The sequence below is a fragment of the Ambystoma mexicanum genome, chromosome 7q (assembly GCF_040938575.1).
Source record: "Ambystoma mexicanum isolate Mex_15411 chromosome 7q, UKY_AmexF1_1, whole genome shotgun sequence".
Lineage (NCBI taxonomy): Eukaryota > Metazoa > Chordata > Amphibia > Caudata > Ambystomatidae > Ambystoma > Ambystoma mexicanum.
In genome coordinates, this window is record NC_090941.1 from 45,432,906 (window position 1) to 45,454,843 (window position 21,938).

The 21,938-nt window shown below is 41.6% G+C and overlaps 1 protein-coding gene across 7 annotated transcripts in view; it reads left to right on the forward strand.

The window, feature by feature from the left end:
- Positions 1-5,411, forward strand: part of GPM6B (glycoprotein M6B) — a 394,200-nt gene extending 388,789 nt beyond the window's left edge. For 4 of the 7 annotated variants that reach the window (XM_069639488.1, XM_069639484.1, XM_069639481.1 and 1 more), the window contains one exon: positions 3,809-5,411. In XM_069639488.1, coding sequence (XP_069495589.1) covers positions 3,809-3,958 — 150 coding nt within the window. In that variant the 3' untranslated portion in view covers positions 3,959-5,411. Of the gene's footprint in view, positions 1-1,962 lie in introns of all 7 variants that reach the window. The other 3 variants (XM_069639487.1, XM_069639482.1, XM_069639485.1) reach the window with 1 other exon arrangement.
- The last annotated feature ends 16,527 nt before the right edge of the window (positions 5,412-21,938 follow it).

The following is a 21,938-nucleotide window of genomic DNA, read 5'->3' on the forward strand; positions in this document are numbered from 1 at the left end:
ATGAATGTTCTGAAAAGCAATAGATGCCCAATATCACTCTCTCATTTACCGTTAGTGGGGAACATGTAACCTTGCTGAAAGGTGATAGGAGTAGGAAAGGGTGGTCATCAGGAGAGGTACCAGGCTGGATGAGTTCATGGTGTGAATACCATACCAGACACTATGTGGTACATTTCTTGTGCCAACATGTGTTGTTTTTGTAGCAAAACTGTTTAGAAGAAATACACAACAATGTCCAACATTCATGTTGTGTGACTGCATTGTCTGTTTTTCTGTGTGGGGATGCAGGGGTTCGGTTCTGATATTCTATTCTGATTGCAACTATGAGGGAGGGGAACTCGGCAGAGAAAGAATTGTTTTCACACCTATATCAAACACAACCTGTGGATGTGCTTATTTTGATTTTGTTTTCCAAATATGGGTTACATGCATTGTGTCGTCCAGGAGAAGGGAGGGGATGTTGGTGATTTTAGTTTCACTGCAAAAAGAAGGATAATGTCAAAGGCCCATATATTTTAATTACATTAAACATTGCATCCCCACAAGCCTTTTGACCCACATTCTGCACATTGTTTTCATGTTGATATTCAACTTTTCATGTATTCCCAGTAGCATCCATACCTTGCAATTCTCCAGTTAAGACCAGATAGCCAAACAAACTTCAACGCGTCATTAACACTGTTGTTGTAAATAGTGTTCTCCCTTGAGGAATCATGATCAACTTTCATGTGAGGTTGTACCGATCTTGCATAACACGATTGGTTTTAATTTCACGGAAGTCTACATTGGCACCAGTTTTCTCCCCCATCATCATGTTTCTGTAGTTGTCTCTTGGCTCCCCTAGCAGTTCCTCCCTAGCATGCACATGACAGTAGACCCTTCCCTTACGCTACCCAGTGCAAGAATCTGACCTCCAAGCAAACACTTGTCAGATTTTCCCCATTCACACTGCAGTTGCATTCTCGGAATATTCAATCGAAACCACAAGCCCATCAAATAATGACCATAGAAAGATCATACCTAATATTGCAGTCAACCTAACTTGCAAAAAGTCATTGCAACATTTAATTTAGTGAATAATTCTTGTTCCTTAAAAAAGAATGGGTACAAAATAATTCAGATCCTGGGTGTACCCATTTTCCAGGAATCAAGTAATGTCAAGATAAGATTGTGTGTTCACATTACACTGGTCTTGTCCCTGGCCCCCTTACTCGGGTCCCTTTCTTTCTGACTCTTAAAAGAAAAGTGCCTCAGCGTATCCTATTGTTGCAAACGTAGGAGCAACAAGGTCCTTTGCCCCTTATCAGATATTTAAGGGGAGAGGTAATGGCATGGGCCAAGATAAAAACAAAATATTCTAAATGATTGCTGCAAACCTCCTTCGTTGAGGATGGGTATTAGTGGGTAATGCATTGTTTTATTGTATTTCTAAAACATTAGTCACCAGATTGATTACCCTTGAATCCAGTGTCATACATTTTGCCTACACATATACATCTCAAAGGATTTAGTGAGGTAGTTATTTCATAATCTTCTCCTATTACATCACATTGGGTTTACTGTGCCAAAATGTAGCTGCATCCCTTAATTACATGATTCCATAAACCCATCAAATAAGAGCTACCTAAGGTTGCCACAATACACTGGTAACCTATTGTCCAACAGTGACCCATCGAGTCAAGTCGTGAAACTCTTGCAACCACATCCTCAAAGCCAACGCTGTCACAAAGTAGGCTGCTATCCTTGCAGTCATTTTGTCCACATAATTGATGAGAGCTTCCCTGAAGACGAACCGGAAGTGGTTCTTTTCTTTTCATAATAAACCGTTTCATGTCTTGCTTTGAAGGACCTCACGCCCATTGTTTTTTTTTTGTCAAAATGTTACCTGACGATTCTCCTGGGCTCGTCCCCCTTTAGATTGTTGTTTCTTACCTTCCTTTGTATTTTGTTCTCTTCCACCAGCTGATCTACATGATGGCTACCACATATAACTATGCGGTTTTGAAGTTTAAGAGTCGGGAAGACTGCTGCACTAAATTCTAAATTGTACAAGCCCGGCCAAGAGCTTTAATATTTGCATTGTTTGTAGCTTGAACTACCATACCACTCACACCCTGGACTAAAACTTTTCACTAGTTTTGATTTTTTTTTTTTTATATTTGGCTATAATTTGTAAATAGTTTTGCTGAGCATCCTTTGTCATTTTAGATTTAAAAGGTGACTTATTGTATGTGATCATTGACGTGAAAGAGATCTGGCTATTTCGCTCTATTGCATGAATTCAGTTATTCGAGTGGTATTTTATTAATTGTAGCAGAAAAAACAAATATCATTTTTCTATTGACTACTTTTTTGCATTGAGTCCTCCTTCCAAAAATGTTAAAAACTGGTGCACGTATCTTTTTACCCGGTCCACTTTATTTTATGGATACTGTTGTATTCTTTCAGTCCATAAAGGTTGATCTGTTAGCCAAAAAAATAGTGCTATCATGAGAAATGTAGCTCTTTGTGCGAATTCAGGTAGTGTTCGGTTTTCAACTGAGGGGTTTACATACATTGATTATTGAATGGTCCCAAACACCATGCCTTAGTTACAGCATCTGTTGTACTTGTCCTGTGCCTTACATATCTAAGTGTTGTGCACTTAGGTTTCCCTAGTTAAGTATGACTTAAGGGCAGTGAGCACATTGGAGTGCTAATTACGTATTCTTGTATTCTTTTTTTTATAAAATAGTATCAGTCCCGCAATAATGTATTTTTATACATATATTATTACTGGGCCTTCTAAAGGAAAAAGATGTCTGTGCCATTTAGCGTATACACAATCATTTTATTTTCAAAAAAATATTGAAATTAGGGGGAGAAAAGGGTGCACTCAGTAGCAGGATTCAAATATTATGTGACCAGTTAATATCCTGCTGAGTAATAACTGATTTCTTTAATAGTCAGATCTCAATATGCAAGTAAGATTTTTGTGGCCGTTGGTCTGTCTGTACAGCGCTAGAACATTTTCATAGGGAAGGAACGGCGCCAGAGACCTTGAATGGTCAATAGAATGGAATGTGGCAACAGTCAGACGAAACCTGGGCAGAGAGAGTGCTATTTTTATTGCGCAGAAAAATGAAATCTAAATGTTAGTGTTTACTCGCAGTCTGGAATAGAAAAGGGTTTTTGTGAAGCCTAATTCGTAGCCGAATGCACAACTGTAATGGTAACACAGACTGCATGGTTTAGTATATAGTTGATCTTTTATTTTGATCTTTACATGTAATTATTATTGAACTATCTCCTAGCATGTTGAAAATGTTGGTCTTGTTTTTATTTTTTACTGTTTATATACAACTACTACTGCTAACCAAAATGTTAGTCTTCTTGGAAGAATTGTTCTTTAACCTGACTTGTATAAAAAAAATTCAAAGAACTATCATTTTCTTATGTATCTCTACATTAGACTACAAGACCTACCATTACAAATGCAAAACAAGCATTCTTTTATTTGTGCCGCTCGCCCTTCTTTTTCATTTTAGATTATCAGTTTGCCCTAGGTCATTTTTTCGCCATCCCTCTTTATCCATACTAACAATCCCCTGCTTACTTACTTGGGCAAGCAACCACATAAACATGCATGTTTGGACATTTCTAGACCATTAATCAGTGTGTGAGTTTCTCATAACAGATTGCCTCGTAGTCTAGAAAAATAACTACCTCCATTTCCTTCTGTGTCATTGAACTCCTATTAATCTGACTAGTCTGCTTGCTTTGCCTCTTGACATGCTCACTAGCCATCATGCTCACCCTTCTCTTCCAGATCCACTTCCTCATGATACTCTCTTCTAACTGGGCCTACCTAAAGGATGCAAGCAAAATGCAGGCATACCAAGATATCAAAGCAAAAGAAGAACAAGAGCTCCAGGATATCCAGACACGGTCAAAAGAGCAACTGAACTCGTACACATAAAAAAGTTGTAAGAGAAATTCCGCAGCTACATTTGTATTTCTGGCAGATGAACAATCAGTAAAGAGCTGTGTCAAGAAAATGTATATGAAAGTCTGTACGCTTCACTTAAATTAGACTTCTTTGATGAAAAAAATCAGTCGGTGGGTAACTGGCAACTTTCTTCTACTCTGCACCGTCTGATGTTTACTGTGTGAGGTTCTCCACCAAAACGTTTTTAAAGGTAGCACTTCATATGCACTTCATATGTTTACTTAATTAGATCACTGAATATACAGTTGCTTGCACAGACTACCATGAGGGGGGAGTGGGGAGGAGTCAAAAGGTTTGGCCATGTTGGTCCAATGTGGAGTTGAGTCAATGGCTTAGCCAGACCCAACACGTGTTGGAATGTAATCTGGAATTCCACTGCCACTTCTGGACATTGGGCATGTCATGAAGAGTGCGCATTTACAAATTGTTGTTCAACAATCCCAAATAATGCAATTGAGTTTGCAAACGATTATTTCTATATTGCATCTAAAAAGAAAATATAGCCCATTCACATTTTAAATTTATTGTACAGGAAGAGTTCTACACTTTCTTTTCTTATGTTTTGTAGGTATTTCTCAGTTATAAATGGCTAGACAGTATAGTAAAATACTTGTTATTAAACAATTTAAGCGTTGAAAAAAAATAGTGAAGAAGCCATGGATTGTTTTGCAGAAACTTTTCAGTTGCATCTCTTTACTAGCGATTGTTACAAATGATGTGATGTTTATCATAAAATGATACATGTTCATTTTGAAGATAAAAAGTGACTCGGTGCTTTGAACATAAACATAGTACTAATTTGTTTCTGTAAGTATAAACCATGTTTAAAGTTGTGCACTTGTGGTTAAAATAGTTTTGACATTTTGAATTTCCTGGATAATAAAGCTCCTATAAAACGTGTGTGGAAATGTATTGAAAACTGTATATTGTATGTTTCTCCGGGGTGCGGAAAACTGTTTAGTTACTGGTCTACAGGTATTGCTTTTAAAATGTGGGCAGACGTGGTTCAGGTATATTACATTGTATTATATTTGAATTGTGCTTGGTACTTGCCGAAAAGTTTATTTTAGGAAAAAAAATGGAAACACGTTTATTTAGATCCAATGTGACAGAGTAGCATAGTTATTCGTTTACCTGTTGCATGAAGGATATTTCTACAATGCAAAGATAAGTGTTCCAAACAGTGTTCTTATGGATAATGGAGCCAGTGTCTTCTGGCCTACTTATTTTCTAAATCTATTCAGCCGTTAATGGGAGTTTATTTGATGTTTTGTTTAATTTGTCTAATATTTTTATGTAAAAAAGCATTACATTTTGCTAAATGTATACATTTTTGTAACCTAACCGTGAATCTATTTTCTATCAGTGCCAAGGGCTTCCTGTAGTTATATACAAGTGTTATAATAAATATTTGTAGATAATAGCCTTCATTGTTGTGTATGTGTGATTATAACAAAAAAGCATGCTGGACTGTGCAAGAAGTGAAATTAATATAGGGGGGATCAACATGACATTAAGTTCCAAATGTTTCTGTATTGCTGTGGATACTCGCTTGGATAGTTGGGTTGTCACCCTTGATTGATTTACATTTTCAATAAAATAACTTTATTTTAGGCACACTGATCACTCATCAGTGACAGAACATTAAGTAGTGTGAAAGTTTGGAGTGAATAATTTAAACGTCAATGTTTTCTCCAACTGACTTAGGAAGAACTCAGACTACTGAAATCATACTGAGAAACATGAAATGTTTCCTGCAAAATTGGCATTTGTCACCTGGATTTAATGCGGCCATGTTGCTAACCAACATTTGAATCAATACAACATCAAGTAGCCCTCTGGAAAGTACAGTGTAGAGTCAGAAGAACATGCATGTTTCAAAGAACTCTGCTTTCTTGCAAATTTGCGTGTTGTTTTCCTGAAATAGTCTCCTGATGGTCGCTTTTCAATGGTTGTATGTGGTTTCAGCCCCAGTTTTCTTTGTGATTATTTCTTTGCCGAAACAGTTTAACCGGAAAAACCGTATCCAATTTTTAAAAAAAATATTTGGCTGGTGTTCCTCCCTCCGCTATTGTATGCTCCCTCTCGTATTGTATGCCCCCTCCCCTATCGTATGCTCCCTATCCCCACCCCCTACACCTTACATCGTTTTATCCACCCACCCCTATTTGTTTCGATGAGTTATCGATGAAAATGTTTCAGCAAAAAACTCGTCGAAAAATATACTGGTGATAAAACACCTGTATACCCTTTTCAATACTTACACAGGTCCTGACAAAAAACTTTCCATTTGTCTCTTAAGAACATTTCACCCACTTTGGCTATGTATTTAAAACAAAAACTATTTTTGCCTTCTTCGTTCTTTTTATTGGGGGAAACTCTACGTCCCTTTTCAGCCCCCTTCACACACTCCCACCATAACCCGCTCGCCTCAAATACACTACATTGCCTCTTTTTTCCAATTGGTAATATTGCCTTTTCCTAGAAAGCAATATAATGAAAAAGAGTAGCTGCAATTGCATTGACCAAAGGTGGAGAGGAGTTCCTAACATGAATAAAAAGTATTTCACATCTCTCATGTATTCCCTTTTTTATGTTTCCTCCTTTGAAATAATTCTGAGCTAATCACAGGTGCTGTAGCACCATTAATAAAGGTTTATAGAGATTCCTAAAACAAAAACTAAGTGTATCCTGTCATGCCTTCCTTGTAGGGGTACTGTACTGTACTGCATTGGGGAGATGACAGTACGTATTGACAATGATATCTTATTAAATTGAGCAATCAGGCTGTGGTAGTCTGCACTGACATCTCCTGTAGGCACAGGTATGAAGCTTGTTCCAATACACCCATTCTTGTTCTTGCCCCACGTTCGAGGGTGACAAAATCCCACTCCCACTATGATCAAGTGTTCGTGGAGATCTTCAGATTCCATGGGGAGAGAGTGTGGCCTCAATGAAGCACAAAGTTTCGCTCCTATTTGAAGGGTTTTTATTTAGCACACACTGTAGCTATGGGGATGGTTCTTTACAATTTCAATGTGATTGCGTAACAGACAGGTAATGGTATCAATACAAAGGATGTACCTGCTGAAAAAGGGGTTTGGGAAGTGGTGCTAGGGCTGCCCTCGCTCAATTCCCACCGACCCACCACACCCTCTAACCCAGGTGTCTGTAACTGAGGTTAGTGCTACCGCTCTGTGACACCTACTGTCTGCAGCTTCCTTATACTCTGGGTGGATTCACTGAGATGGTGGCTGTCCTTCTCCCTCAGGGACTTCCTACTTAACACTACTCTACCAAAGATGTTAGTTCTAGAGGGTGGTGTAGGTGTGCCTCATGACCTGCTCTCCCCCTTCCTCTTTACTACTCCTCCCCTACTCTCCTCCGTCCTACCAACTTTGCCTACCTTCTCTTCCGCAACACTCGTAAATATAAGTGCTGTTTCACCCTATAACTCTCTCCTCTTTTCTCTACCTTATCCACACTATTATGAGTCTTCCTGCTCTACTCCTACTTCAACTACCTCTTGTAATATGACTAATATCACTCTCACCATTGTGACCAGGGTCTCTGCTGCCACTGGCCCTCTACTACTGTTAACACTTTCTTACCACTGCTACTGCTCTTCTCACCACTATTGCCACTGCTCTTCTAGCCATAAAATACCTACTCTCACTAATTAACCCCTCCCCACTTCTGTAGTACACCCTGCTTTTTACACCCCTCTCTAATAGCCTTGCCCAATACTCTACTCCCATGCACACTAACTAATGCAATCACTACTCTCCTATCTGCCCACTATCTTCAGTCTTTCTCTCCCCTCCTAGGCTCCCACTTCCTGCACTAAAACACACTTCTCTACACACTACTAATGCCACTCTTGCTCAAATTCTTCCCCTTTTCAAATTCTGCCTCTTCAACACTTCACTCTGCTGGCCTTCCTCCACCTGGTCCCTTGGTCTCTCTCCAACTCCACCTGCAACCTCGACCATTGAACCCACACTCTGCCTCGTCTGCTGTTATAGTGCAGGGCAGTGTGTGCAGTGACTCACCTCCCTATTGGTTGCAATGCTCAACTGGTCTTCTGCACCAATCGGTGACTGACCTTTCCCCAGGAGGAGGGCTACGCAGCTGTTAGACTTTAAAACCCCTTCTAAGCCCCTCCCCTTTTCCAGCACGGTTCTGCTAACAGTCGATGTTTCACAGGGCATGCTGTGGGCTGACAATTCGATATTCAGAGCTACAGGCGAGTGTTCTGCTCCTTTGGATTGCTGGCTGTTGCTGGGTTGTGGTGCTGGCTCATATTGAGTCTGTCATGGTTTTCCTTTGTTCTCTCTTGTTTGGATCCGTCCGAGTATTCTATGCTGCTCACAAGAGGATTCTGGGAGTTGTTGTCCTGAAAAAACAGAGAACTGTGGCCAGCAACTGTACCGGGAGGCATTGCGAGTATCTGATTGGCATCAGTATTGTCATTATTGGCACATGGCAGGGATTTATCGGGGGCTGGTGACCACACAACTCCCACTTCACATACCCGGGCCAGGGCTTGTTTTGCGATTTGTTGTAGAAAGCTCCCTGGACCAGGTCGAGAAGGGTCACTCCCATTGCCCCCTTTGACAGGGTCAAAACCCTGACCATGTCACAGGAGTGAAAGATGTCTCAGGTTCTGGCGCTTAACCCATTCCCTGCATTAATTACCTTTCTATGTTCTCTCTAGTGCTTATGCACTATGAATAATATAGACAAGAGTAGCTTGTCTCCTCTCCGCCCCCCCCCCGGTCCCATGACAGACTTTTATGGAGATTGGTTATTCCTGGAAAGTCAATGGTCCTCATTACAAGTCAGCCGGTCCAGAAACAATGGTGGCTGTAAATACGCTGCCATCGTAGTTTCCGGACCGGCTGATTCCGAGTCCTGCAGGTGGAAGGTGTCAGTCACCCCCGCCAGGTCTGACCTGGCAGAAGTAACACCACCCGCCTGCGGGCGGACATGGAAACACCTGCTCTGTCATAGACAGAACTAGTGTTTCCATGGTCCCCATCCCCATGGAGTCCTGTTGGACTGTTGGACTCCATGGGGATTTACAGAATTCCGCCTCCAGAATTACTGGGTCACTGGGGTTGTAATGCCCCAGTGATTCCAGCAATCATGGAGGCGGAATGGTATTACCGGTCCGGCGGCAGCCTGCCGGTTTTTCCGGCATGGCTATAGCCGGACTCGTAATGAGGCCCACTATGTTCATTCAATAGACATTGTGCAGACTCACGTTGGGCTGCCACACCTAGGGCATTGGGACTGGGAATACATCAAATGTAGACATTATATAACCAAAAATAAAGTTGCAATCTCCTTGCAGTGACTCTGGATGCCTCTTGAATTTTGGCTTGAAAGATTTTGGTGGTCTGTTATCTGTGTTCCAGACAATGTACTCAGCATCTGCTACATATGATATATTTCACAGCAAAAGGGTTCCGATACTATAGTTGAGGTTACATGCGACTTTACATGGGAACCTTAGAAATGTTTTTTCCTCTGTAACCTTTGACCTCGTCACTCAAAGAGTGCCCAATTTGGTAAGCAACTGGTCTATCTACATCCGAACACTCATACCAAAAAATGTCATGGACGACTTCATGTAGGAAAACAATGTTGAAAATAGTTGTTTTGTACATTGCTCTTTCCACAGACCTTTCCCAAAAACGTGTTTTTGGAATGCAGATCTTGAAACTGTCCACTTCAGTTTTAGCCCTTGCTGAGAACTGTTAAACGCCACAAAAATGTCAAAGCTTGAATAATCTAAACCTGAAGATATTCACTTTTGAAAATCAACAAAAGTACCTGTATATTTGTACATGCATAGTATGAAGTCATGTGTGTTTTTTTTGATGAGGCATGTGCTGACACCAACACTCACATATATAATGGACATATCCAAGTAGCATGCATATTTGCAGATGATCTGTGCAAGCACACGCACATGCATTAACAATCATTCTTAAAGGATGCTTGAGTTTATCGGGGAGAGGGAAACCCTGCGAATGTCAATGGAAAAGATAATGCATGCCTAGGAAAGACGGTTGAGGTCCAGAGTTCCAAATTAGATTATTGGACAGCCTTGTTTAATACAATTCAGCTTTTCATCTTCCTTCAAAGACATGAAGAAATTGGCTAGTTCAAATCGTGCACGTCTATAGCTCCAGAAGATGCTTACGATATAGGTCCATTAGGTCCCTCGAAAGATACGTCTTAAAATATTGAGGGACTTCCATCCTGCGTTTGTGGTTCTTTCTAAAGCTTCTATGATTCTGGAGCTACAGTTTAAAGGAATGGTTTGGTCAGAAATTTGTATTGTCCCTACGGGTCGGCCATGTGTTTTTAAGCCTAAGTCGGCCGATATTAGAAACATTTCCTGTGGACCTTACCCGAGTTTTCACACGCGAAAACAGGCAGTAGGGCGCCGCCATTTTGTGATAATCTTATCACTTGCCGCATCGCCCTGTGTGACCTGCTTTTGTGGCACTAATTCATATCCCCCGCCCCTGAGCCTGACATTATCAAAACATTCATATTCCCCGCCTCTCTCCGTGACGTTACTGTGCTGCGTAGGCAAACGCTCCCAGTCGTCTTCTACGCGACTTCACACAGAACCCGGAAACCAACACAGATCAACTCACAACACAGCGCGCCACAATTCGGAATATGAAACTGTACTTTAAAATCAAACCTCAAGATTGTTCATTTGGTGCTAAAGCCTTCAAGATCTGGGGGAAATGGGAGGAACGCGACTCCTGCTAATCCTTGACATTCCAAGGGCACACACTTTTGAACGCAGGGAGGCAGCTGCAGACGGAATTTGTCAGACCTCAAATATGATTTATTATTGATTCACTCTTTCGAATGCATATGATTTGATTTTATTTCGTTGTGTTCTTGTTCATTATGTTTGTTGTCAAAAACAATAAAATATGCTATTAAAAAAAAAAATTGTACATTTGGTAAAGTACATTTATTTGACATTAAATGTTTAGAGAATATTCAGCAATTGGCATATTAAATCGGAGTGGAATTTTCTTTCTTTGCTCTCGATCCGCAAATCCGCTAAAGTTTATCGTGAGTCACGCGCTGTTCCTTTATGGGACACAGGGTGTTGGTTTTCGTTAAAAGAAGCACTTTGGTCCCACATTGAATCGCAAGGCTGTTTCATCAACTAGGCACTAGGCCACCGTAAAGGTTGATATGTTGCTTCTAGCCCCTACTACTGCGTAAGGGCATATGGGCCCTTGGCGATCGTCCCATAAGATAGTCAAGGTAGTGCAGTTGTTTACAAGAAGCTGCAGCTGGCGATTGAAGAATCTGTTGGCCGGGGTCTGGAATAGGTGGCAGTCGCAGTAAGGTAGGATGTACCTGTTTTGAAAACATAAAAATTGAAATTAGTCTTGCCAGCCGATCTTTATTACTATTATTAATTTTATTTATTAGGGCCGAGGTGAAACTATTTGCTTGCAAGGATAGTGCAATGGAGTATGTTCGGCTCTAAAAGCAATGCGAAAACTGACAAAAGAAATCGAGGTTAACACACAATGTAATGATTTATTAACGTTGAACCACTGAGAAACGACTGTTTGTCTACATGCGTGTCGAATGGGCAAATGCATGCCCATGTGCCTGGTAGAAAGACGATCCCACAAATGTTTTACTTGCTCTTCATTGTAATATGCCACACAGAACGAACAAGTACAACTTAACCTGTCTTTAACTGAACACTATTGTTAATATATTCCGGTATAAAATCGTCTAAAGAGTTACTTACATTATATTTGCCATTTCCATTGTCTCTGCGTAATGCACTCTGTAAATCCCACTCTGTTTGTGGCAACGATTTTTCATATACTGAACTAACATGAAACTCGGTGTAGTTTCAGAATTTTCAGCCTTATCGACTCTTACGTTATTGCACCCCTCCTTCAAATGAAGTTCTTTCGGCATGGTCCCGGTCTCTCAAGGTCAAAAAACAATAGAAACGTATACTGCCAGTGCAAGTCGTGGGCCTCTCCAGCCCGCCAGCAAAAAATCAAAGCTGCTGACCTTCACTCTGCATGAGCATACATTCTTACTTTGCAACATCCCGTGTAAAGCCATCTGTGAGAACTTTAATTTTCGACTCCATCTTTGTACTAGGCCTCACTGTGCTAATGCAAACTGGCTTCTCTCCCATCTGCAACGCCTCGCTTGGTGCGTTCCAAGGCCCCTGGATTTGTCCTCGTTGTCCTTAAGCTTTGCAGCCCTAGAGAACCATAACTATGGAGACATTGACTTTTTGGGGGAAGGTGAGGAAAAGTATAAAGTACCCGAGGAGTTGAGTTGAAAGTGAGATTTATTGTTTGTTTGTTTTATTATTTGTAATGCACAAGCCTCCCCTCAGGTAACAGTGTGCAGCATTTACATGAGATTGCAAAGCTTAGTTACAACAACAAAAATATATACATACACATTTTGACAAGGTCAGTGATATGAGGTGAATAGAGAGAGAAGTCAAAGATGACACCCAGGTTGTTCGCCACCCAGGATGGTTGTACACTGTACAATAACCTTTTTTCAAAAAGACAATCAGATTATAATGATTTAAACCGAGATGTGTACTTCTCAACGAGCTCTTCTTTGGGTGGACATGGCACAGTGGCAATGTTTGGTGGCAAAGTATCTGTGCTCTGCACAGAATCGCTCAAAATTCCATGTGTGTGCTTCTCTAGTACATTAACAATAAGGCCTTTAACAAAGTCGCACTCCATTTCCTCATATACTGGTTTGACCACCCATTTCTTACTTCTTTTTGCAAAGGCCGTAGTGTAGCGAAGCATCCCTACATTTCCCGTAGTCCTAGATTGTTCATGGCACACATTCTCATTATGGGCCAAGATCACTAGTAGAGTCCTATGTTTCATGCTCTGTATGCCGAAATGCAATCTCTTTAGCCTGTACTTATGGCACATATTGTGGAACACCTCCAAACCTCCTGTGTGACAGAATTCTGTCAGTCCCCTCAAATCTCTTGATAAAAGTTCTATCAAAAACAATCTTCTCAATGGCTTTTTGTGTAGGTGAAGATGGAATCAACCACTTCTTCTTCCGTGCCTCCACTGGGGACAAAAGGCCATGTTCACATTGGTGGGAATTTTGGTTTTCTGTCCAGCGGTGAACGCTGGTACAGTGGTGCATCAGTGACTGCCATTTTTCAAGTAGGATTTCCACTGACCCTTCACAAGTTTTGGAGCTCCACCACAGATGGTTGCTGATGGACTGGGACCACTGTGAAATACTTTCCAAACTTTTTTTTCCCTGCATCCGAGATTTTCTTATTGATTGATTTAGCAAGATGCCATACGTCAAATTGATGTTTAATATGTGGGAACTGCTCTCTCATTGTCTTGGCTATTGAAACATGTCTGTCCGTGGCTATGGGGTCGATGTGCATTCCCCTCGATTAAAGATATTGCATTGATTTAATAAATCCTTGTTTCTCCATGGCCACAGAGGATTTACATTGGGACACCTGCACGACCACCAAACTCACAATTTTCTTACTATCCATGTCCTGAAAGTGGTAGGTGCAGTACTTGGCTGAAAATCCGGGGCTGTCACACTGTCCATCGCCGGCTAGCCTGAATCGTTTGCCTTCGAATGTACTTTCTAGAGACAATTGTTCAATTTTCCAAGGATCACTAATGGCTGGAAATAGATAATCATGTTAGAATTTGTAGTACTGCGTTTTAGAAATGAAATGGAGTCCCACAAACTGAAAGAAAGACTCTAACTGGACCCACTAAAAAGTGAGGCAGCTGCACACAGTAGATTGCCTGCTGGCAGTTTCCCCAGCACCGGTTGTGCAGACCATGAGAACGTATGATGTAATGTACAGGCGGCATGTATTTTGACGTTACTGCCTTGTGTTTGACGAGTCACATAAATCAATGTCTTCCCACATACTTCCCCTCTAACTGAATGCCCACATTTCAGCATACTTATAATATCCATCAAACAACTGTCGAATACTATGTATTTGCCCTCTTTTTTTTTTTTTTTTTTTTTTTTATTGTATATGGTTTACAAAAAACCTTTACAAATAGACCAAACTTTATAATTAAAAACAAAATAGTAAAAAAAGAAAAAGATAAATATTCATTGCTTTACATTTGCATTTGAAAAAAGAAGAAAAAGAAAATGCCCGCTAAAGAAATACGAAATTACAGATTTACATAAGTTGCAAAAGTTAGCAAATTTTACAGAAAAGGGACAGACAATAGATAATCAACCGGTTTCAGATTTGAAATTTGATTGTCTAAGATTAGTCAAGTCAATATAAAGTACTAGTTACAGAGAATAACAAATAGAATAAATACAAGGTATAAAATATAAAATACATTGCTCATATTAAAAACACTGTGCTCATATAGTAAAAAATTCATAGTTCCAAGAATAGGAGCAGAAATCAGACCAAAGGGGCATATAGGTCAAGGGCTCTGATAAAGCCCGCCACAGCCAGACCAACCTTGATGTTCGAGATTGAGAGACATTGTGACCAAATCCAATTGTCTACCCCCAGTCGCCCCATAACATTAAAAATGCCTAGATATTTGTCCCTTAAAGAGGTCAAAGCCTTGCAGTCAAGAATGAGATGCCGAGAAGTTTCAGTGACCCCCAAAAGTTTGCAGAAACGACAGGTGGGATCCAAATCAGAAAACTTCTTCCTTTTACGTAGGACTTCCCGAGTGGGAAGAAGGTTCCATCTGAGTTTTATAAGAAGAGAGCGGTAGTGTCTATTAGGAAATTGGAACAAAATAAAGGACATCACACCTCTCTTCTTATGATCAAATTGAAGATCACTCAGTGAGGAATAACCATGAAGTTTTTCGATAGTGTTACTCCAATCATGGCTGAACAGAGACTCCTTTACCTTGTTAGGGTTTGTAAGTAATGTATCCCTGTCGGAGGATATGTCCATCAGGGTCTTATCGCAGAGAGTGGAGAAAAGATGGAGATATATGTTGTGGCCCGAGTGTGTCTGGGAAAAAATCATGTGGCCCACATCAGCATATAAAGTATCAGGTCTAGGGGAAAGCAAGGCTGAGAACAATGAGAGAACCTTCCAAAGAATCCTAGCTCGTAGAGAAACCAGACCCAACTCATATCTAATGGCAACAGTAGGAATTGAATTGGGCAGTTTTAAAACTTTCCTCCAGTAAATACCTTCAAGAGAGTCCCAGAAGGGCAAAAGTGTAAGGTAATGGAGTTCCATACCATACAATAACTTTGGAGTCACCTTACCCTTGAAAAAGTCTACCACAGGTTTGAGGGAAAACATACAATATTTATTCTCCAAAGTACGTGATTGGGAGATGAGAGGGAGCAGTTTCTGTCTAAGAAATCGTCTCAGTTCTATCACCGATGGTTGGGCCAAGATCAAAAAGCCCAAATAGACGATTTTGTTAACTCGAGAAATGTTTGTTCCCCCCATTTTCCATACTTTGTTGTTTCGGGTTCTCCCCTTTGAGAATTCCATGATACGTGTTTTACCAGGATTGATCTTCAGCCCATTTAGCAGTGCGTACTGTTCAAATTTACACAGGAGCCTCTGCAGGCCCACTTTGGTCTGGTCGAACAAGAGAAAGTCATCGGCATATGCCAACCATGAGAATCTAAGGTCCCCAAGTTTAGCACTCACCATGCCTGCATTTTTCAGGAAGTTATCCACATCAGCCAAATAGAGGATAAATAGACAGGGAGCTAACGAGCAACCCTGTCTCACCCCGATACGCGTCCTAATCCTCCTGGAGAGAGTACCAGCCAAATCGAGCCTGATGTGTACCCCCGAGTTTTCATAGAGGGCCATAATGAGAGAAAGGAGGCCCGCCGGGATGCCCCATTTAGTTAATTTTTCCCATAATCTGGATCTAATGACCAGATCAAATGCATTGGATAAATCAATTGAGGCGACATACAAAGGACCATCAGATTTTCCCCAGGAAGAGGTCTGAAGGGCAGTTATAATAAGACCATTGAGATTGGTAGAGTGGCCGGCCCTGAAGCCAGTTTGGTATTTGGGGAGAATATGATTGTCCCTAATCCATATGTTAAGATGGGAGAGGAGCAGAGAAGCAAAGAGCTTACAGTCCGCGTCTATAAGAGAGATCGGTCTATAATTCTTTACCTCAGAGCGTAAGCCTCTCTTAAAGATTGGGACAATATGGGCCGTATGCCAACTCATAGGGACCTTCCCGGAATTTACTACGTCCTGAAAAAGCAGGAAGAGTAGATTGGCCCAAATCTCGGGCTCGGCTTTGAATGTATTGTTCGTAAGGCCATTTGGGCCTGGCGCCCTAGATTTCTTAGCCTTAGAAATAAGACAGAACACTGTCTCCAGATCAAAAACTGGTTTCCATGCGTCATTCGATGGGTAAATCATCAATGCATCCGAAGCCAAGTCTTCCTCCCCAATATCAAAAAGTTTAGAGTAATAGTCAAACCATTTGGCCTCTGGGATTGCATTAAGCTGATCAGCCATCAATGTGTTATCAAGGCTGGAAACCGAAGCCCAAAAAGCCCTCACATCTCGTTTTATTAGTACTGCAAGCATATACTGTGCGTCATTTTGAATCATAGTAATTTTTCTATGCTTACAGTAGTTTTTGTATTTTTGACGAATGGTTTTAATTTTTGTTGTTTTATCTGCCCAATCCATATCTAGGGCTTGAACATCCCTAATAAGTTTCTTAGTAAGGGCCTTAACATTGGCCAATTGTTGGTCGAAACTGTGGTTGTGAAATTTTTTGAAGACTCCTTTCCTTAGCTGGCCGTAAATACTACTCTGTAAGACATTGAGAAAACTATCAAAAGAAGAGGTGTTAAAGACTGCTATTTTCCAGCAGAGCGAGGTGTGGTTAAGGGAAGAGATCAGTTTGTTATTAAGAACACTGATGTTAAAAGGAGACCACCTTATCCCTGTCCCTTGACTAACAGTATAAAGCTGAGTGGGTCCACCCTCCGGCAGAAGCTTGGTGAAAAAGGGGCATAGAAATTGAACCCGGAGAATACCATGGTCGCTCCATGAGTTGAAGGACACCTCGACATTAGAAGAAAATGGAATCAGGGAATGGTCGACAAAGACGTAGTCTAAGGTGGAAGATGAGGACGATCTGCGCCAGGTTGGGCAGGAAGGATTAGTAGCATCATAATGGCTGTTAAGACAAGTTAGGCCAATTGAATCCAAAGCCAGATTCCAAGATCGGCCCCATGTAAGTTTTAGTCCTATACGTGGGTCGTCTTCCATAACCAAGCCCAGGTCATCATAATTGGATTCCAGACAAAGAGTGCAGTCTGAATTTAGATCGCCCGCCAAAATGAGTTTGCCCATGGGGTGCAGATATCTCCAGGCAAGGATTGTATCAGTTAACTTCTCCAGAAACAATTCGAGAGGAGAGATTCCCATATGCCAGTAAACATTGACCAAGAGAAAGTAACAATTAGGATCCGGAAAAAACACCTCTAAGGCCATAAAGCCAAAAGGTGTATCCGAAAGCTCCTTAGCAACAGAGCCGAAGGAGGTTCTTACCCCTATAATGAGTCCCCCCGATGCGCGGCCTCCCAGGCTAGGTTTGGCACATTGAGAGAAAATATCGAATCCATCAAGAACTGGAGTTGAAAGTAGCCAAGTTTCTTGGAGAAAAAAACAATGCGAAGCCTTAATCACGGCAACCGTTTCTAGGTTCGTGAACAGATGGGAATTACCTCTAGAGTTCCAAGAAAAGAAACTGAAGCTATTTAGAGGGCGGGCCTTCGAAGAGGATTCTGATTTAGCGGGAATTAAATCATTTCCATAAGCCTGCGGTGACATGTGCCCAGCTCGCGGAGTCTCCATTAGATTTGGGCAAAAAATGCCTCCGTTGGGGTGGGGGAGTTCTTTCTGGATGGTAGACCATTGTAAGATTACCTCTATATTCAGCCCCCTCTCCTTTATTTTTGGCAAATTGAGAAGAGTCCACTATTTTTGCTTCAAATCCTAGTTGCTTCAACCCTTCCATATGCCCCATGATCAAGTTTAAAACTACCTTCGATCTAAGAATAATATTACTAACATCTACCCGATCATGGAAAGGGAATAAAATGCAATCTATGTCATAGCTAGAGATAAGCGAAAGCGAAGGAAGTTGGTGAAAGATTTTAAGTATGTTACCACGATTTAAACAGATTGGCATATCTTCGCCCCAAAGACTGGAAAGCTGTATAACATCACCAGAAACTTTTGTTGTAGCAGAGACAGGTAAGGACTCAGTAATTTTTTTGGTAAAGTGACCAAGGGGGTCAGCCACCAGATCACAACCCCTTGCCCCTCTTAGTATAGTCTTATTATGGTTGACATTTGGCCCCAGTGGAAATCTTTCCCAAGATTTGGAAACGTTCTTATTATGGGCAAAGTCAAACCCAGAGGGGACCGCTTCTCGAGCCGCAGACATGCGCATATTAGAGATGCTAAGAGAAGCAAGGTTAAAAGGGGGGAGAGTCGATAAGACATTGTCTGATCGATCTGTCATATCTCCATCCCTCTTAATGCAGTCCATATTAACATGGGGCTCCTCAGGAGCAGACAAGAATGCCGGGTCAGAAGGAGAGAGCCGAGTAGTAGGAACCTCGTCCTGTGACAAGCTTACGTTGGAGTTAGGCACTGTCACCTTGCTGATCTTGGGAACAAGTAGTGACTGAAATAAATGTTTAACCATATCAATGTTAACCATATTAACAGTCGGCGTAGTTAGAGAAGTGTCCGGATGATTCAGGCTTTTTCCAGAAGTAGACTCCAGAGAAGTAGAGGGGAGAATTGCTTCTGGGGCAGAGTCCATAGCCTCCGCTGCAACAATATCAGTAGGCAGTGCTACAGGGTTGGTACTAGTGGATGCTGGTACGGTAAGAGGTGTTATCCGAATGCTAGAAACTGCAATTTCACCAGTACCAACAGTCCTTGGCCCCGCATCTATAGAAGCAGAGGTATTAATCAACATACCCACCGCATCCGTTAAAACAGATGCAGGTGGTAAAATAGGTGGAGCATTGGTGGTATCTGGAGTGGTCACATGAATGGAAGAGGGGATTGGTTCAACAGAGTTGTCAGTCCCCTGTGGAACTGCAACAGTGGTTGAAGGGACTAAAGAGTTTGCCATAAAGAGGTTTTTGAAAAATTGATTAGTATACGAAGTAATCTTTTTGACATTCTTCTGATTTTTTGTTTTCTTCATTTGTTGGCTCATTTTCCTTTTCTTTCCTAGACAGGGGAGGACTTTTGGACAGGAATTTTCCTCTGGGGGCTCAGAGGAAATTGCTGCTATTTCTGGAGTTAGGATAATCATGTTTTCTCCTAAGGATGCGATATGGTCACCTTTAGAACGGACGGCCGACTCTGCAGTCCCACCTGCACATGAACGATCTTGTATAGAGGGTTTGAGGGATACCCTTGGCAGATCCTCCTGTACTTTGTCCTCTCCTCTTTCCGTAGAGAATACAGTCGGGACACTGGGAAGTATATCTGTAGGGTCGTCAGCCTCTCGCAAACCACCAAAGGCAGCTCGGGGAGTCATAGAGGAAGAGCCCCGGGAATCAGGATCTAGTGGTTGGAGAACCAGAAGACCCGGGGCCGCATTGGGGACCACCCCTAAAGTAGTTGCCGTAGTCCCCGTAGGCCCCTGATGTAAATCGTGTATAGGGGCCAAAGGTGGATTGAAGGAGGTAGGGTCAAGACCTTGAGTGTTCAAAAATTGATTTTCTTCTTTTATAATTTTTACTAAATCTTCAAATCTATCTAGGCCCTCCAGCCTAGAGTATATTTCAGAAAGTATACGTGAATGGGATGTAACCTCTGACCAGATGTTATCATAGAGACTCACAAAGGTACTCAGAACCATATTCAACGCAGAGATAGTTGGATGGGAGAGTTTAATTCTATCATCAACATCTTTAAGGGTATGATGTAGAATAGACTCACTGGGCGGATCAGTTTTGAAGTCCGGAAGAAGACCTCTTTCTTTTAACCAGTTTTGTTTTTCAGTATACTCGTCAATAAAGTTAGTGAGATCTGAAGGGGAACCTGCCCATGATTCATCACAAATTTGTTGTGTTACATTATTTGTTTTGTTAAGATGGGAGTCCAAGTGGCTATCAGCAATTGCCTTATCTGCACATTCTATGATACTGATATCGTCAATATCCTGGACTGAGAGATCCTCAATATCCAGTTTCTTAGCTACGTTAATTAAGTTAGTGTGGGCCGGGGTATGTACTGGAGGAAGAGGGTAAGGAGATTTAGCCAGAGTGCTAGAAACAGATTTCTTACCAAAAAAATGTGTGATGTTTTTCCCCTGGATTGGATTACCCTGGGTACCTAGATTAATTTTTATTTTTGATATTGAGTTACGGGGCTTGTTGAGAGGGGTTTTGAACGGCAAAGGGATCCCATTAGGGGAGAAGGGAGTTCCCACCACACTAGTAGAAAGGTTAACGTGAGAAGAAGATGTGTGCTTAATATCACTAAGTAATACTTTGGATCCTAAAGAGGGTTGAGTGTGAGAGATAACAACGCTCCCACTGTCCTTCTTCTCTAATAGTTGTGATACAGTAACTTCTGCTTCACCCACCATGACTGGGGGTATGGGCATACTAGAAATCAGTGAGGCAGTCATTGGAAGAGGGATATTAGGCAAAGGGTTGTTGTCATATGCCATGTTGCTTTTGGTCTTTGAGAAACTGACCCCGACCAAAAGATTGGAGGCAAGAGTAGCAGCTAGACGTTCTTCCTGAGTATCTATAGAAATGTCATGTATTCCATTGAAAATACAGTTATTATGAGCTGTGTTACGTAAAGTGATACCCATAGCATTGCAAACCTCAGACCTCTCTCTCACATGAATTTGGGCCTGGGCTATGTCCCTTAAAAGGAGAGGGTTATAATGGGCCTGAAGTGGAGCATCATCGGAACTCCCCATAGCAATAGGAACGGGGGTTTCTGGCACAATAACTGTAGATGGCATGGAGGGCATACTGACAATGGGCGAAGGGGACAAAGGAGTTGAGACCTCCATAGCAGTCTGACTTCTAAGTCCCTTACGTGTCATTCAGATAAAACCTCAACCTGACAGTAGGCAGAATGAGAAAGAAAGTAAAAGTTATGTCAGAGAAGGTACCCAGAAATACACTGGAAATAAGCCTAGATGTCAGGGGAAGTTAGACATAGAGACACACAGCAAAAAAATACTAGGCAATTTTTAAATTTTAAAAATGCAAGTGTTAGAGTATGGCACAAATAGCGAAAATCAAACTCTGAAAGACCAGTACATTGTCTAAAAACCCTATGAAGTATATATGTAACCTAGCATTAAGAGCGAATTAAAATAAAAAGCAATGTTACACACTCAATTAAATAAATGTTTTAGTAAATGAGTTGTGTCAGCGTAATAGTCATTTTCTGGGAAGGGAACGCCCGACGGCTTGTGGAGCTGCCAGAGTCCGACTCTCCACCCCAAACCCTCGTAGCAAGAATACAACTTCAATTGGGTAGGCTTGGGAAGGCCCAGAACAGTGTACTCACAGATCACAGCCAAACAGCAAAACAGTATCTCCAGCCCTTACAGTCTCCAGGGCTTAACGCCGCAAGGGCGGCTGTGCCGGCAACTTGTGCAGGCTGGCAGTCACGTGCTGTGTCACGTGTTCAGGAAGGGGTCCGCCCCCTCCAGGAAGCAGAATGGGCTGCAAGAGCTCTGCTCGCAGTGCAGCTGTGAGGGATGGACCTTGCAAGCACGAGCGTTCGTAGGAGAAATGAAACGCTCCTTCCAATCAGCAGGAAATACCCTCTTTCATTAGACTGTCATCCTGCATCACAGTTGTTTCGTACTGTATCGTTGTGTACATATCG